We start from the raw sequence: 15,431 nt of genomic DNA, 5'->3' as shown, positions 1-15,431 counted from the left end.
ACAACAAGAGAAGCCACTGCAGTGAGAAGCCCACGCACTGCACGGAAAAGAAGCCCCCACTCTCCGCAACTAGAGAAAGCCCACACAAAGTAACAAAGACCTTTCTGGTGTTTGTTTTATTATTTTGGTGATTGTTTTATTATTTATTTTTGGTGCAGCCAAAAATAAATGAATTTTATCTTCTTTTATAAAAATTTTTAAATTAAAAATTGCGATGCTACCAATTTAGGAGGTAACAGTTTTACTCCACACTTTTATTGCTCTAGGCATCATAATTTTCTTTTTATAACTGTCTAATCTGAAAGGAGTAAGATGGTATCTGATGTTTTATAAGAAGTCATTTTGTAAACAAGAATAGAGATACCAATAATCTTTCTGCTGTTTATCAGCTGATTCCACCTGACCTCTGCACTCCTGCAGAAGGTCTCATCAGCTGGAGAGCCCACAAGGTTAAGAACCAAAGATAATGTTGGGTTTCTGCTCAAACACTGGGACATAGTCACCTAAAACAAATTAAGGACTGCTAAATCTTCTGAAGGGAGGGAACAAATATTTAAGTTTCCCAATTTTACAGGCAAACAAATGAAATTTTAAAAGGCACATTCTAATTACATAAATGGGAGAATCAAACTCTACAGATCTGGGAAGTCTATACAGAAGCCACTAGACATACATAGCTACTTAAATTGTTAAAATTAAATAAAACTGGACCTTGAGTTCCTTAGTCATACTAGCCATGTTTCAAGTGCTCAATAGGCACACATAGCTAACAGCTATTGTACTGACGAGGACAGATAGAAAACATCTCCCATCACAGCAAAAAGTTCTATTTAAACGGACAGTGGTGCAACAGATGTTGCTGAACATGCAACAGATGTTGCTGAACATGCAGGGGGAGAAATTCTAGTTAACTGTATATGTAAATGAAATTTGCAATTAATTGAAGAATGCTTATAAAGTGGTGCATACATGCTAAGTTGCTTCAGCTGTGTCCAACTCTTTGCGACCTTATGTACTGTAGCCTGCCAGGCTCCTCTGTACCTGGGATTCTCCAGACAAGGATACTGCAGCGAGTTGCTGTGCCCTCCTCCAGGGGATCTTCCCAACCCAGGGATTGAACCCCCATCTTTTATGTCTACCTCTCTGGCAGGTGGGTCCTTTACTACCGTGCCACTTGGGAAGCCCTTATAAAATGGTATGAAAATCTAAAGGAATGGAAGACCATTTCCCTTTTGGTTAAACCTGTTAGAGGAAAGAAGATTATACTTATAGAACTTACATCCGCTTTTGCTTTAAAACCCGCAAGGCTTTCTGCTTGACCATATTCTAGGAAGAAAAATAGATTTTAATGAATGGAAGTAGAAAATATACAAATGGTCAAAGAAACCTCCCATATCCTCAAACTCACATACCTACTTCCTCTCATCTTCAAAGCAGTAGACATGTAGCTCCCAGACTGTTTACCCCCCAAGCAGGCTCTAAGCTCCAGCCCACCTCAGTCTTGTCACCCCACACCTCAGTACATTCCCTTTTCTAGGGCATATTATTTCTACTCCAAGAGGGCCAATTTTGTATATTCAGGTGCCTTAGAGAGATTCCAAATTTGGACAGTCTGCTATCCACTCAAACTCACCATGCCCAATCTCTTCAACTTGCTATCATCTTGGAAATGACTAACAATGGCCTCACCAGTCTCTCATTTCTCTAGGCTGAAAACTGTTACACCAACCTTACCTTTCCTCTCTCTGTTGTCTCCTCATGCACTGTCATTGTGTTAGATTTCCAGAACTCACTTTCAAATTGATTCCTCTCATGTCATTCTCATGACTACCACCACGGTTTAGGCTTTCATCTCCTCAAGCCTAGGTGGGCTGTCCTGCCTCTGGTCACTCTTCACTCCATGCCATCCAACTACGATGGCAGAGAAAATCCTTTGATCACTTCGCTTTCTATACTGTTTCATACATCACTTTGTCTCCTCCAATGAAGACGGAAAAGCAGGTATTATTACTTCACAGATGATAATAATACCTAACATTTACTGACTGTTTCTACGTACTAGACATAGTGCTATGAATTACCTTGACATAGGTTGCATGAATTACCTTGTTCAATCTCACACTATAAAGTAGATATTATCCTCATTTTACAGATTGGAAAACTGAGGTTCAGTGATGCTAAGTAACTTGCTCTCACTTAAATGCTTAATAAGTTACAGAGATGGGGTAGGGGGAAAAAAGCATCTCAAATCCATGCACTTACATACACCACTCTATGTTTCTTCCTAACAGAAGAAGAAAGTAAGAAATTAAGTGACTTTATAAAGGTCACAGCTAGTAGGTAGTGATGGTATTAATAGAATACTAGTACTTTTCCCCAACATGCTATTCCTTAACCGTCTATTATAGTTACCTAACCTGACCAGCCAAGCAACTCATTAGTCTGAGCAGGCCCAGCCTGTCCAGATTGCCACCTTCTCAGTAGAATATGCTAATTCCCACATACGTGTTTCTGGGTGTGATCAACATCTCTCCACCAGGTCAAGCCCCAGTTTTCCTCTCATATCCGGCTGCAAACTCTCCTCCCTGAAGGGCACACCATCACACATGTTTTCCCTTTACCAGACTGTGAGCATCTCTTCTATATTTCTCACCAGCCCTTACCGCCAGGCCCTACTTCCACATGTACTCAAATCAAGGTGTCACAACTTCTGCAGGAGCTGTCTACCTTACCTTTGCAGGTCCCTCCCTCATCTTCTTGATCTGATCCTTATACTTCACTAGTTCAGCATCCAGCCGAGAAATCTTCTTGTCAATGGATTCTGCTCTGCTGTCCACCTTCAGCGGAAAAACATAAAAGGCAGTAGTAGTTACTGCAATACACTGACATGAAAAGTGGTAGGAGAGGAATGAATATAGAGGAAGAAAGGAAAAACAAGAGCATATGGTGATGGTTGAAAACAGCAATTCCTAATTGTGGGGAGGCAGGCTTCTCAGAAATCCTGGGGGGCGGGGTTTAAACCCCCCTAGATTCTAATATTCCAGGGGGCGTATTCAAGTATTTGAGCAGAAAAAGAATTTGAGAATCACTCGACTGAGTCGAAATTTCCCAAGAATTGGAGACTAGGCCAGCAGAGGGCTCAATCAGAAAGTGTGTGAAATGAGTTACTGCCCAATGGACCTCAGCTAGGGCTGTAGAGCTAACGCTATTCACTTGGATAAAAGGTGGTAGCCTAATGACAGGGGCTAGAGTTCTGAATTTTGTGTAACAGATCCAGGATTGGGTTACAGATATACTGAGCTAGGATATCAAGCCGAGATTCCTGACGTCGGAGAAGGATGAGGGACGGAAGAGGAGGGAGGAGTAGGGCTGGATGAGGTGGGAAGGGTGTCTGGGCCTATGGCTGGTCGGGGTGACCAGGTAAGTTAACAGCGAGTGGACGCGGCGCTGAGCACCAGAGGGGGTGGGGCGCAAGTAGGGTTAAGCAATGATGGGTTAGGGGTCCCTGGTTTGTGGCGTCAGCAATGACTTGGGTAACAGGAACGAAAGTGGGGTGGAGAGAGCTAAGGTGTAATGGGCCTGGGAGCCAGGAATCGACGCCGAAGTCGGGGGTGGACGGGTTAAGGGGTGTCAGGGTTCCTGAGCCTAATTAGCAAGTCTAAGTGCCCACCGTGCCAATGCAGTCAGTCAAGCTGGGCGGCGGAGCCTTGGGTTTCGCTTTCCCGAAGAATCGGTTCATCTTGGGCGGCCGCTAAGAAAACCTAAACACTGGAGCAAAACCAGAAACGGAAGCAGAGTCACCTCCCTCTCCGACTTGACTTCCGGCCCCCCATGCGCAAGCGCAATGGGCCTATTGGCGTTTCCCGATCCTTTTACCGGATTTTCAGCCTGATCTTCCGGGGAAGGGGAGCTCCGGGAAGTTGGAGGTGAGGGACCGAGAGTCAGCAGGGGGCGTGGCCCCGGTGGCGGGCGTGGGCGTGGCCCCAGATAAGCCAGGCGGGGCCTCGGCTGAGTGGGTGGCGTAGGGGGCGGCTTCAGAGGAATAGAGCCCGGCTGCAGCGGGGCTGCTCCGAGGGGCGGGGCCGGTAGGCCCGGGAGGGGCGGGGAAGTAGCCGAACTGGGGTGGAGGGCCCCAAGCTAGCTACCATCGCTGGGCGGGCGACAAGCGCGGGTCTGGCGGAGCGCGGGGGCGCGCGAAGACCGCGAGGCGACCGGGAGCGGCTGGGTCCCCGGCGGCGCGCGCCTCGGCCGGGCCGGGAGCCGCGCCAGTCGGTGCCCCCAGCCGAGCGCGGTCCGCCTCCCTCCCAGAAATCAGCCGTCCGGAGCGTGACCAGAGGGCATGCCGGATCCACCAGAGGCGCCGCCGCCTGCGGTCGCAGGCCGCGGGTGAAAAAGAAAGCACAGCCTCGCTCGGCCCGGAGCGAAGAGATGTCCCGGAGCGAAGAGGTGGCCCCGAGTGAAGAGGTGGTCCCGAGCGAAGAGGTGGCCCTGAGCGAAGAGGTGGCCCTGAGCGAAGAAGTGGCCCAGAGCGAGGAAATGGCGGCATCCGGGCTCAGCGTGACCGTCACTCACAGTGAGCGCGGGCTGCCGGGTGGGCTCCGTGCTGGGCCACGAAAGTCCGGCGGGGTCTCTGGGTTTGGTCGCGTGCCCTCCCGAAGTGTGTGCCCTTGTATTTGGAGTCCAGAAGCGTGGGATCTTGTTTGTGTTCGTGGGACCGGCTTTTTCTTTTTTTTTTTTACTGGTCTCCTGTCAGCACACCTTTCCACGTGGCAGGTGTATTTTGTCTCAGGCCATTTGTTAGATCCTTGATGCTTCACGTCGCGGTCCTGGTTGTATGTCTTAGGGTGTGCCTGCACAGTTGTTGTGGGCCTTTGTGCCTGGCTTGTATTTGGCCATGTTGTCTATGACTGCTGTGTATCTGGACACCTCCTTGTGTGCAGGAGTCAAAACTCATGTGTGCTGTTTGAGTGAGGCGTGGGTTCAAGTGTACACTCTGGGCACCCTTGGGGTCTGTCTACTGTTGGAGTTGACACAGGCAAAGACGGTTCTCCAGGGAGCTGAGTCCATAAGGTTTCCTCAGGACCAACTAGGGGAGACCCCAGGGCCTCAAGAATCTGGAGACCAGGATTCTGCAGGTTTGGGTGACCTTGGGATGTCTCCTTTCTAGGCAGCTGCTTTCTTCTATGCGAAATAGAGTTGGTAACACCTGTCCCGCTGACTTCATGGCTGTTGAGTAGGCTTAAGGCTTGGCGTGATGCACTGGACACAGGCTGTGCCCTTGCTGTCCACATATCCAGAAAAGAATTGGCACCTCTGCTCCAAAAAGAAATTTCTGCTGTTTGAGTTTTTTCACTCATTTGTTTATTTATTGGCCACACTGGGTCTTTGTTGCTTTGCTCGGGCTTTTTCTAGTTGCAGCGTGCAGGGGCTACTCTTCTTGAGATGTTGGGGCTTCTTCTCATTGGGGCGGCTCTAGGCATGCGGGCCTCAGTAGTTGCAGCATACAGGCTCAGTAGTTGTGGCACACGGGCTTAGTTGCTCCACGGCATGTGGAATCATCCAGGACCAGGGATTGAACCTGTGTCCCCTGCCTTGCAGGCAGATTTTTATTCACAGCACCACAAGGGAAGTCCCTCATTTATTTTCTGGGCACCAACCATATGTGTCCAGGTGTGCCCAGTGGGAGAGACCTGGAAGAAAAGCAGTTCCTTGCCCATTATAGCAAAGGAGATAGAAACAGTTCCTCGCCCAGTACAACACAGAAGAGAGGACAGTCAGGCTAGAGGAGGCAGATGGCCTGTAAAGAAAAGCACAGAATTTGAAATAGATCTGAAGTTACGTTCTGATTGTAGAGATGGGTCTCACTAGGCAAGTCTTAACTGGACTGATCTCACATTTTGCTTATCTGTGAAATGGGGAATAATAGGTAATACCGGCTTCATGGGTACTTCATGGGGTTGTTCTGAGGATTAATTAAGATTATGCATAAAATAAGCCTGCTGCTGCTGCTGCTAAATCCTTTCAGTCATGTCTGACTCTGTGTGACCCCATAGACAGCAGCTTACCAGGCTCCTCTGTCCCTGAGATTCTCCAGGCAAGAATACTGGAGTGGGTTGCCATTCCTTTCTCCAATGCATACATGCGCGCTAAGTTGCTTCAGTTTTGTCTGACCCTGTGCGACCCTATGGACAGCAGCCCACTAGGCTCCTCCATCCACAAGATTCTCTAGGCAAGAATACTGGAGTGTGTTGCCATTTCCTTCTCCAAAATAAATCTAGTCAGCCCCTTACACATGTTAAATGCTTAAAATGTTAGCTGATATCACTGATATTGTTAGTTCCTGTAACAATTCCCAAGGAAACAGAAATCCTTGAGCAGGTCTTAAAGGCTGGGAAAATGAAGTGTCAGCCTCTGTTTATTGGTTTGTGTTTTCTTCAACACTTTTCTCTCTCCCCAGGCAATGAAAAGCATGATCTTCAAGTTACCCCACAAGAAGGCAATAGTGAGCCAATTGTCCAAGACCTGGCTCAGGTTGTTGAAGAGGCTACAGGGGTTCCGCTGCCTTTTCAGAAACTCATATTTAAGGGTAAGGCTTTCTCTTCCAGCTCTGAGCCTATTTAAAACTATTTAACCTTAAGAGTTTGAAAAGACTCTGATGCTGGGAGGGATTCGGGGCAGGAGGAAAAGGGGACGACAGAGGATGAGATGGCTGGATGGCATCATCGACTTGATGGACGTGATTTTGAGTGAACTCTGGGAGATGGTGATGGACAGGGAGGCCTGGCGTGCTGCGATTCATGGGGTCACAAAGAGTCGGACACGACTGAGTGACTGAACTGAACTGAACTGAACAGTGAGGTTAGGTTTTCAATCTAGGACAGTTCTTATTTGCTTGTTAATTCCATCATTCCTTCAACAAATATTTGTTGAGTACCTACTATGTAGTGGACACTTGCAAACACAGGCACAGGTATTAGAGTTGAAGTCACATGAGGGTGGCAGAAACCTTACCATGTTTGATGAGGCACATGGGCAGTCTTCCCTGGCTAAGTTAGATCCTCTTCCCAGTGTATGTTCTTGTAGCACTCCCTCCACTTTTGCATAGCTTGTATTGAAACTACTATTAAATAATTGTTTCCATAGTTACCAAACATCTGGTTTCTCTGGTACAATACAGACTCCATGAGGGCAGAGATACTTCTGTGTTTTCAGTGCTTGGCCTAGTTCAGACATAGAGAAGGTACTGAACAGACTAGTTTAAAGGACCTGGATGTAGCAGGCCCAGTGGAATATGGTGATTTCTGCCAGGACACACCTACTCCCATCCCCATTCTCTGGTCTTCTCATTCCCATGGGAACCCATTATTTTGTATCTGATGAAGCTAAGTTCATCCCATTTGGTGCCAATCATGAAGAATTTAGTGATGGGAAGCATTTACTTTTATACTTCATATTGTAACTCCTTGTCTTTTCTTTTTAAAAACATTTCATTTTATAATTATAAAGGCAATAGAAATTCATGTTTCTAAATAGAGGAAAACACAAAAAAGAAAATGTTCTCCTGGATAAAACCCCTCATAACAATTCAGTATATTTCTGTCCAGCCTTTGTTTGTTTGCCCTGGCATCCTGAAGTGTGGGTTCTCATTTGTGGCTTTTTTTTTGTTTCTGTAGTGGATAAAATTAGGATCATTTCTTGTGATCTTCTTATAACACTTGGTCATCAACACATATTGTGGCATTGAAGTTTCCTGAAAAATGAGCTTTAGTGCCTACAAAGTCTTCTGTTGTTATGATATATAGTAATCCGTCCCCTATTCCTGAGTTTTTGACTTTCCAGTTTCTCACTGTTATGAATAATAATAATTGTGTAACAGTTATTATTCAGGCACATATCCAGTTATTTGTTAGGATCAATATCTGAAGTGAAGTTATTGAGTCAAGAAACCTTCTAAAAATGTTATACCAACTCATCCTCTTCTCAATAGTGAACACACTATTTCCTATACCCTTGCTGAAATCTATTTTCACTGTTGTATAAGTTACATTTGACATAACTGTCTTCTTTTTTCAGGAAAATCTCTGAAGGAAATGGAGATGCCATTGTCAGCACTTGGAATACAAAATGGTTGCCGGGTTATGTTAATTGGGAAAAAGGTAGATTGCTTTTTCTATCAGAAATACCTCAGAGCCAAATGACTAAAGTGTTATACATGAGTGTCCGTTTAGAAGGCCAAATTGGGGGCTCGGGTTTGGCACTGGTGAAGTAGGGCTTGCCACACAAATGTAGTTGCTATTTGTTTAGTGAAGTTACCAGTTTTATTGTTCTCATATCCTTCAGCTTCTGTTCTTTAGGGTTTTTACCCTGGGAATGAGGAGTGGTTGTATTGCCTCAATTATGTGGGTTTTGTGCTGGTGGTGGAATTTCAGTCTGGATAAAATGGTGTCTGAAGCAGTCGCTACTCACTTGGAGAGGAATTTGCAAGAGACTGTCAAACCTGTAAATTTTAAAAAGAAATAACTCTACAAATTTCAGGAACCTCTCTTCCTTTAACCATTCTTTTTGCTTAAATCTCCCTTGAGGTTAAACACTCTTTGGCTGGAAAGAAAGGTTCAGACTAGAAGTGAGGGAGAAAAAGAGTCAGTTGGTGACAAAAAGGGTTGAGGACAGTAGACCCTGGGGCCAGCCATGCATTGTGACACAGTGGAGTTGTTGGTCAAATGAAGTTCCCTTACTTTAAGCTGGGTGTGGCTGATTCGAGAGTGGAGAGAGGGCAGAGGTTAGCAAGGTGGAGGCAAGGAAAGTCCAGTGCAGACTTGGAACTGCCAGGAGACTGGCACTCAGGATCTGTCCACCAAGGGAGACAGTGGGAACAATGGGAGACAGTGTAAAAGCAGAAAGCTGCTAGCTACCAGTGAAGTTGAGAGAAGGGGAAATAGTCTAGATTTCTTGCTCAAGGGTCAGGAAGAATGGTGATGGAAAAATGAGCACAACCCAAGGGTTGAGTTGAAGAAACTCTAGGACCCTCAGCTGGAGTTGTCCTGGGGTGTGAGAAGCCAAATCCCATTCAGGTCTCAGCTTTACCTCTTCAGGCTGTGTGACCTTAGGTTACTTTACAGTTACCTCAATTTCATCATTGGATTGTGGTAAGGCTTAAATAATAATACAGGTAGAGTGCTTAGGATGATGCCTGGCATAGAGGGGATGCTCAATGAAAGTATGCATCATCACATGGTCATATTGAATGAGAGAGCTCAGGAATTCCATTAAGGAAAGGATAAAATTCCGCCTGTCTCACCTTTCTGGACTCCTCACATGCTAGGCGTTCACTATAATTAGTTAACACTCCGGGCTTCAGTCTGGAGTCAGTTGGTGGTCAGCCCCAGGCTAAGGTCAGATCTGGCTCATGGATCAGCTTTGTTCTCTGAACCCAAGCCGTCGGGCTATCTCACCAGAACATGTACCTGGTACCTTCTCTCTATCTTGTCTAGTGTCTTTGTAGATAGAAAACCTTAGTGTATAACCCTCCAGCTTGCTTTCCAAGAAGCAGCAAGTATAAGATGATGTTTTCCTAGGGGAGTAGTTTGACTGCTTGTGGTCAGACTTTTTTATCTGACAGAAGCTACTATTTTTGGTGATTATTGACTTCCTTTTATTCTTAACATTTTAGAACAGTCCGGAGGAAGAAGCTGAACTAAAGAAGCTGAAAGATTTGGAGAAATCTGTGGAGAAGATAGCTGACCAGCTGGAAGAACTGAATAAAGACCTTGCTGGAATCCAGCAGGTAACTCTCCTGGTAGACTTGACTTTCTGCCTTCTCTAAGAATTCTCTAGAGACACAAATGTATGGTTATGAGGGCAAACTTTGTTTTCAGCCCCCGCTGGGTTCAGACCCTGACTCTTCCCATTCTGTAACTGGGCAAGTTTACCTTTGTCTCAAGTTCTGTAAAAAAGGGAGTGATGATGGTAACTCCTTCTTGGGCTGTTGTGAGGATTCAATTACATAGTTTAAGGTTGACACATTCTAAGTGCTTTGTAAGCACATCATTGTTATTTACAAACCCCAGCCAGCATCCATTTGTGTTCCTGTGAGAATACCTGTCATGCTAGGATCATGTGTTGTCTTAAATAGAATAAATAGTTTCTCTCAGTCTAGTCAGTTATAATGTATTTGGCAAGGCAAAGAACACTGATTCATAGAATGTCCAAGTTGAGCATGATATTGGCGAGGGGTCATCCTATTCAATTCCTTGTAGTACTAGAGGTGGAGGACCGAAACCAAATTAGAATTAGTTATGGCCTCAAACCACGTATTTATTTTTGATCTCTTCATTTTATAACACTAATGGATGTATGATTGTGTTTTAATTACTAAAGTACTGCATACTGATTGTACACAATTTTTAAGAAGATGTGTGGGCACCAATATGAAAAATAATAATTACCTTTAAGACCCCCAACTCAAAGATAACCATTACTAAAACCTGGAATCTGTTTTTTTATCTTAAAAAATCGATATAATGTTAGGTATACATTGTAAATAGTTCTTTCTTTGGTTTAAGGAATTGAACACTTTCCCATGTCATTAAAAATGATCATACTTAATATACCTGAAACTTACACAGTATTGTAAATCAACTATACTTCAATAAAGAAAAATGTCTTGATTGGAAAAAAAAAAAGATCATCCTTTTCAAATCTCGTATAATATTGCATCACATGAGTGTATCATGGTTTACCTAACCAGTTCTTTATTATTTATCACCTAATGTTATTTAACATTATGCATAATGCTTCTTTGAATGTCCTTGGGCTTAAATCTTTTTTGGCCATTTCTCATTTTTTGGTAGAGTAAATTCTTTCAGTTGGAATCGGTAGCTTATTTTATTACTTGTTGTGAAATCTGCATCTGTAGCTTTTGACTTTGATAAAAACATCCTCAGAGATCCCTGCTGTCCATCTGCTGTCACCAGCTAACTGATCATTAGGCCAAATAACGTGAATAAACAGATAATTTAATAAAAACAATTAAGTAAGTGCTGCCATTTGTTAGTAATATGTCTGTGTCAGGACTCGTATTAAAGGTCTTGTATTTCCCTTTATCCTCATGGTAACCCTCTGGGATGTGTGTGTCATGGTCTCCATTTTATTTTTTTATTTTTTATTTTTTTATTTTTGCCTTTGTTTATTTGGCTGCTTGTTTATTTGGGTCTTAGTTGCCTATGCAGGATCCTCATTATATCATGTGGGGTCTATCACTGGGGCGCATGGACTCTCTAATTGGAGTGCAAAGGCTCAGTAGTTACAGCACATGGGCTTTGTTGCCCAGCGGCATGTGGGATCTTAGTTCCTTGACCAGGAATTGAATCCTCGTCCCCTGCATTGCAAGGCGGATTCTTTTTTATATATATATACATTTTTACTTATTTATTTATTTTTGTCTGTGCTGGGTCTTCGTTGCTGTGTGGGCTTTTCCCTTGTTGGGTGAGTGGAGGCGGCTCTCTAGTTGCAGTACTCGGGCTTCTCATTGCAATGGCTTCTCTTGTTGCAGAGCACAGACTCTAGGGAGCGCAGGCTTCAGTAGTGTGGCACATGGGCTCAGTAGTTGTGGTTCCCGAGCTCTGGAGCACAGTCTCAATAGTTGTGGCATGTGGGCTTCATTGCTCCCTGGCATGTGGGATCTTCTGGGATCAGGGATCAAACCTGTGTCTCCTGCATTGGCAGATGGATTCTTTACCACTGAGCCAGTAGGGAAGCCCAAGGTGGATTCTTTTTTTTTTCCTCCCCAAGGCAGATTCTTAACCATTGGACTGCCAGGGAAGTCTTCCATTGTATTATTTTATTTATTTAATTTGGCCAACCTGCTCAGCATGTGGGATCTTATTCCCCAATGGGAAATGGAACCCGTGCCCCCTGCACAGAAGCACAGAATCTTAACTACTGGACTGCCAAGGAAATGCCTTGATCTCCATTTAAAAAATGAGGACAGCAAGGCACAGATAGGTTAAGGAACTTTCTTAAGCTCACCAGCCAGTACACAGCAGTCAGAATTGAAGCCCAGGCCTATCAAACTCTAAACCCTGTGCTTTTAATATCTGCCTCTTATGTGCAGGTATTCACTGGTGACTGGGGGCTTCAGCAGAGCCAGGCCTCTGGAGGCATTTGTGGCCCCAGTAGGACACGTGAGATAGAGGGGCCTGCAGCCTATTATAGTGCTTGAGGAGGCCCAGGGCTGGCTTTTCTGTTTTTCCAGGAGGTGGAGTTGTGGGCCTGTGATTTGGCCCAGCCTATTGGGGAACGTGGACTCAGGGTGTGGCTGCTTCATCAGTGCCTGGCTTGGAGTTTTTGTCAGCCTCAAAGAAACACTTGGAATAATGCATCATTCCTCCACAGGGTTTTCTGGCCAAGGATTTGCAAGCTGAAGCTCTCTGCAAACTCGATAGGAGAGTAAAAGCCACAATTGAGCAGTTTATGAAGATCTTGGAGGAGATTGACACACTAGTAAGTAAATACTCAGCTGAGAAGGACTAGTTTTCTTTGATGGCTTTTCGGTAAGTTTCACTTTCTCGGTATCACACTCATTGCCTGAGGGTACTGGGCACATATTGAGCAGTGTACCAGACACTGCTAGGTCTTTGGTGAATATGCAGAAAGATAAGACAGTTCCTGACTTCCCCTATCTCACTGATAGGGGAAGTCACTGATAGGCTTTTGTCATTTTTATTGATGTGTACTGGTGGCATCTAAGGGGGCTTCCCAGGCAGCGCAGAGGTAAAGAATCTGCCTGCCAATGCAGGAGACAAGTTTTCTATTCCTGGGTTGGGAAGATACCCTGGAATAGGAAATGCCAAGCCATGCCAATATTCTTACCTGGAAAATCCCATGGACTGAGGAGCCTGGGGTTGCACACACAGAGTCGGGCATGACTGAGCACACACATACAGTAGTAGCATCTAATCCTCACAAAGCAGGGACCTAAGTGATCCATGGTCTCACGGTCAGAGACATACAGGGTGTCACTTTCCTGACACTCTTGTGTCTGGCATTCCACTGGGCCCATTACCTGTACAGAAGGCAGTCAGACCCAGCTCTTGGGAGGCTGTTAGGAATCACTGATGCCATGTTCCCTTTGAGAGATAATATCTCTCCCCTGATACCTCATTCTTAGGGTGAACTATTCTGCTTGGGATTCTTGAGGGGAGGTGGTATGCTGCTGCTGCTACTAAGTCACTTCAGTCGTGTCCGACTCTGTGTGATCCCACAGACGGCAGCCACCAGGCTCCCCCGTCCCTGGGATTCTCCAGGCAAGAACGCTGGAGTGGGTTGCCATTTCCTTCTCCAATGCATGAAAGTGAAAAGTGAAAGTGAAGTCGCTCAGTCGTGTCCGACTCTTAGCGACCCCATGGACTGCAGCCTACCAGGCTCCTCCATCCATGGGATTTTCCAGGCAAAGTACTGGAGTGGCGTGCCATTGCCTCCTCCGGGGAGGTGGTATAGGGGGTGGTAAAGAAGGGCAGAAAGGCACTGTGCTTTTCATGTCACAGTGAGCTTGTGGCCCAGCCAGGACACAGTATCCGTGCACAGAAAACGATGAAAGGACAAAGCCCATGCTATATAGGTCTATGGTCCAGACCTCGAGAGCTAAGGAGTGCTTATGGAGTGAGAGCCATGGGAGGGGATGTGTAGGTCAGAGATCCAGGGAAGTGACTCCTGAAAATGCCTGTCATCCACATTGGTGACCTGTGGCCAGCTTGGTGTAATATGGGTGTTTCTGACGTGTTCCTATGTTATTTTCACTTACTCGGATTATTTATATGTCAACTTATTCTTCCATAGATTCTGCCAGAAAATTTCAAAGACAGTAGAATGAAAAGGAAGGGTTTGGTGAAAAGGATTCAGGTGAGTTGTGTGGTAGGGCATCACAAAGTGTCATGCATCAGTGCATGTATCTCTTCAAAGTAGGGTAGAGTACATGTGTGGTGGGGGCTGTCTTCAGCTGTTACTTCTCAGTATGAACCCAGAACGCAAGATCTCCTTTCATGTCCCATTAATTGAATTTGGATTAAACTGATCGGGAAAGAAGTTTGCTGGGGAGCAGACAGGGCTGACATGTTAGCAGTTCTAGGAGGTGCCATTCCTGTGGACAGGGCCCCCATTCCTGTGGACAGGGCCCCCTGAAATCATGCCGTTTCAGTGGCAGGGCTTCCTCTCCTCAGCGCTCTTTGGAGGTTGTTAACTGAGAGCACTGTCACTTCCCTGTTCTGAGTCTGGGGCCTGGACTATCTCCATCCCCACACACCCATTTAGCCTGAGTCAGTCACCCAGGGGTTCCCCAGAGTGGCTTGGCAAAGAACCTCTTGTGGCTAAGGTTGGTATGGGTTGGCTGGCCTCCAGTGGCCCTCACTACTCTGCATTTATCTTCTAGGCCTTCCTAGCCGAGTGTGACACAGTGGAGCAGAACATCTGCCAGGAGACAGAGCGACTGCAGTCCACAAACTTGGCCCTCGCTGACTGAGGTGAGGCAGAGAAGGCCGTGCTGCACTGAAGAACAGCCCCACCAGCCCTGCCATCTCTGGAACAGAAGTTACCTGCCTTCCCCAGGGCTGCTGGGGACAATTGGCCCATTGCCTTTTCCTTCTCTTACAACCCGCTCTCAATGAACAAGTGTCGTCCATACAATCTTTAGCCTCCTGTCAGCTTCTCGTTCTGTCTCTGTGGATCTATGCTGTCCAGCAGCCCACCTTGTCTGGAGAGTGCCCCCATGACCAAGTCTTCCCAGCTGCTTGGACCTTTGGGTGCTTTCTTTGGGCTGGTGAGAGCTCTTATGTATCCTGAGGTAGTTCTGAGTTTATCGGCCATTTTGGTCTTCAGATCCAAGAGGCCTTTTTGTTCTTATGATCCCATAAACCTGTCTGTGTAAACCAGAATCACCAGGAGCCTGTGTCTGGTGAGGAAAGTCAGGAATGGGTCAGAACAGGTAGCCCGAGTGTCTCTCATGTGACCTGATTCTGAAACAGCTGGCTGGTTGTGGGTTCATGACCTTGTCCTCAGCTCCCAGTGACCCTGATCAGCCATAGGTCATGAGATCTCTGGTTCATTCCTGGAGTGGGGCCTGGGGTTGATATATGGACTGCTTTGCTCCCAAGCAAATCTCTAGAAGGTTAGAACCCAGAGTTGACTAAGTCTCTGCTTGCAACCAGGTCCGAACCCTGGCTTACGAGGGGCAGTGAGGGGGCCAGAGTGAATTCAGCAGGCAGGTAGCGAGGGCAACCATAAACCTCTCAGGAGTTCCTTCAAAGGCATTGTTAGGAGCCATCCCCTTCTGAGATCTACATTTTCTTCAAGTTACTTTGAGGTTGTTTCTGTCTGTTTTGTGGTCCTTTCCCCCTTCATTTGTTATTTAAAAAATAAAGCAGTTTATATACACATCA

The 15,431-nt window shown here is 45.8% G+C and overlaps 2 protein-coding genes across 2 annotated transcripts in view; one reads left to right on the top strand and one right to left on the bottom strand.

Moving 5' to 3' along the window:
- Positions 1-3,807, bottom strand: part of CHMP5 (charged multivesicular body protein 5) — a 13,992-nt gene extending 10,185 nt beyond the window's left edge. The window contains exons 1-3 of the mRNA XM_006066702.4: positions 3,671-3,807; positions 2,733-2,837; positions 1,280-1,326 (exon numbers count right to left, since the gene is read on the bottom strand). Coding sequence (XP_006066764.1) covers positions 1,280-1,326; positions 2,733-2,837; positions 3,671-3,739 — 221 coding nt within the window. The 5' untranslated portion in view covers positions 3,740-3,807. The remainder of the gene's footprint in view (positions 1-1,279; positions 1,327-2,732; positions 2,838-3,670) is intronic.
- BAG1 (BAG cochaperone 1) lies at positions 3,784-15,431 on the top strand. The gene is made up of 8 exons (XM_006066701.4): positions 3,784-3,926; positions 4,309-4,573; positions 6,458-6,586; positions 8,074-8,156; positions 9,671-9,784; positions 12,394-12,501; positions 13,837-13,899; positions 14,426-15,431. Exons 2-8 carry the CDS (start codon positions 4,429-4,431, stop codon positions 14,513-14,515), a joined length of 732 nt encoding a protein of 243 aa, XP_006066763.3. The 5' UTR covers positions 3,784-3,926; positions 4,309-4,428; the 3' UTR covers positions 14,516-15,431.

This window comes from Bubalus bubalis, chromosome 3, assembly GCF_019923935.1.
Source record: "Bubalus bubalis isolate 160015118507 breed Murrah chromosome 3, NDDB_SH_1, whole genome shotgun sequence".
Lineage (NCBI taxonomy): Eukaryota > Metazoa > Chordata > Mammalia > Artiodactyla > Bovidae > Bubalus > Bubalus bubalis.
The sequence above is the reverse complement of the archived record's forward strand: the minus strand, read 5'-3'. Positions and strand labels throughout refer to the sequence as shown.

Excerpts from the sequence above, each read along its gene's own strand:
- BAG1 (XM_006066701.4), top strand. The coding sequence starts at position 4,429 with ATGTCCCGGAGCGAAGAGGTGGCCCCGAGTGAAGAGGTGGTCCCGAGC. Across the intron at positions 8,157-9,670 it reads TTATGTTAATTGGGAAAAAG|AACAGTCCGGAGGAAGAAGC; the intron begins GTAGATTGCTTT and ends TTAACATTTTAG. Across the intron at positions 13,900-14,425 it reads GTTTGGTGAAAAGGATTCAG|GCCTTCCTAGCCGAGTGTGA; the intron begins GTGAGTTGTGTG and ends TTTATCTTCTAG.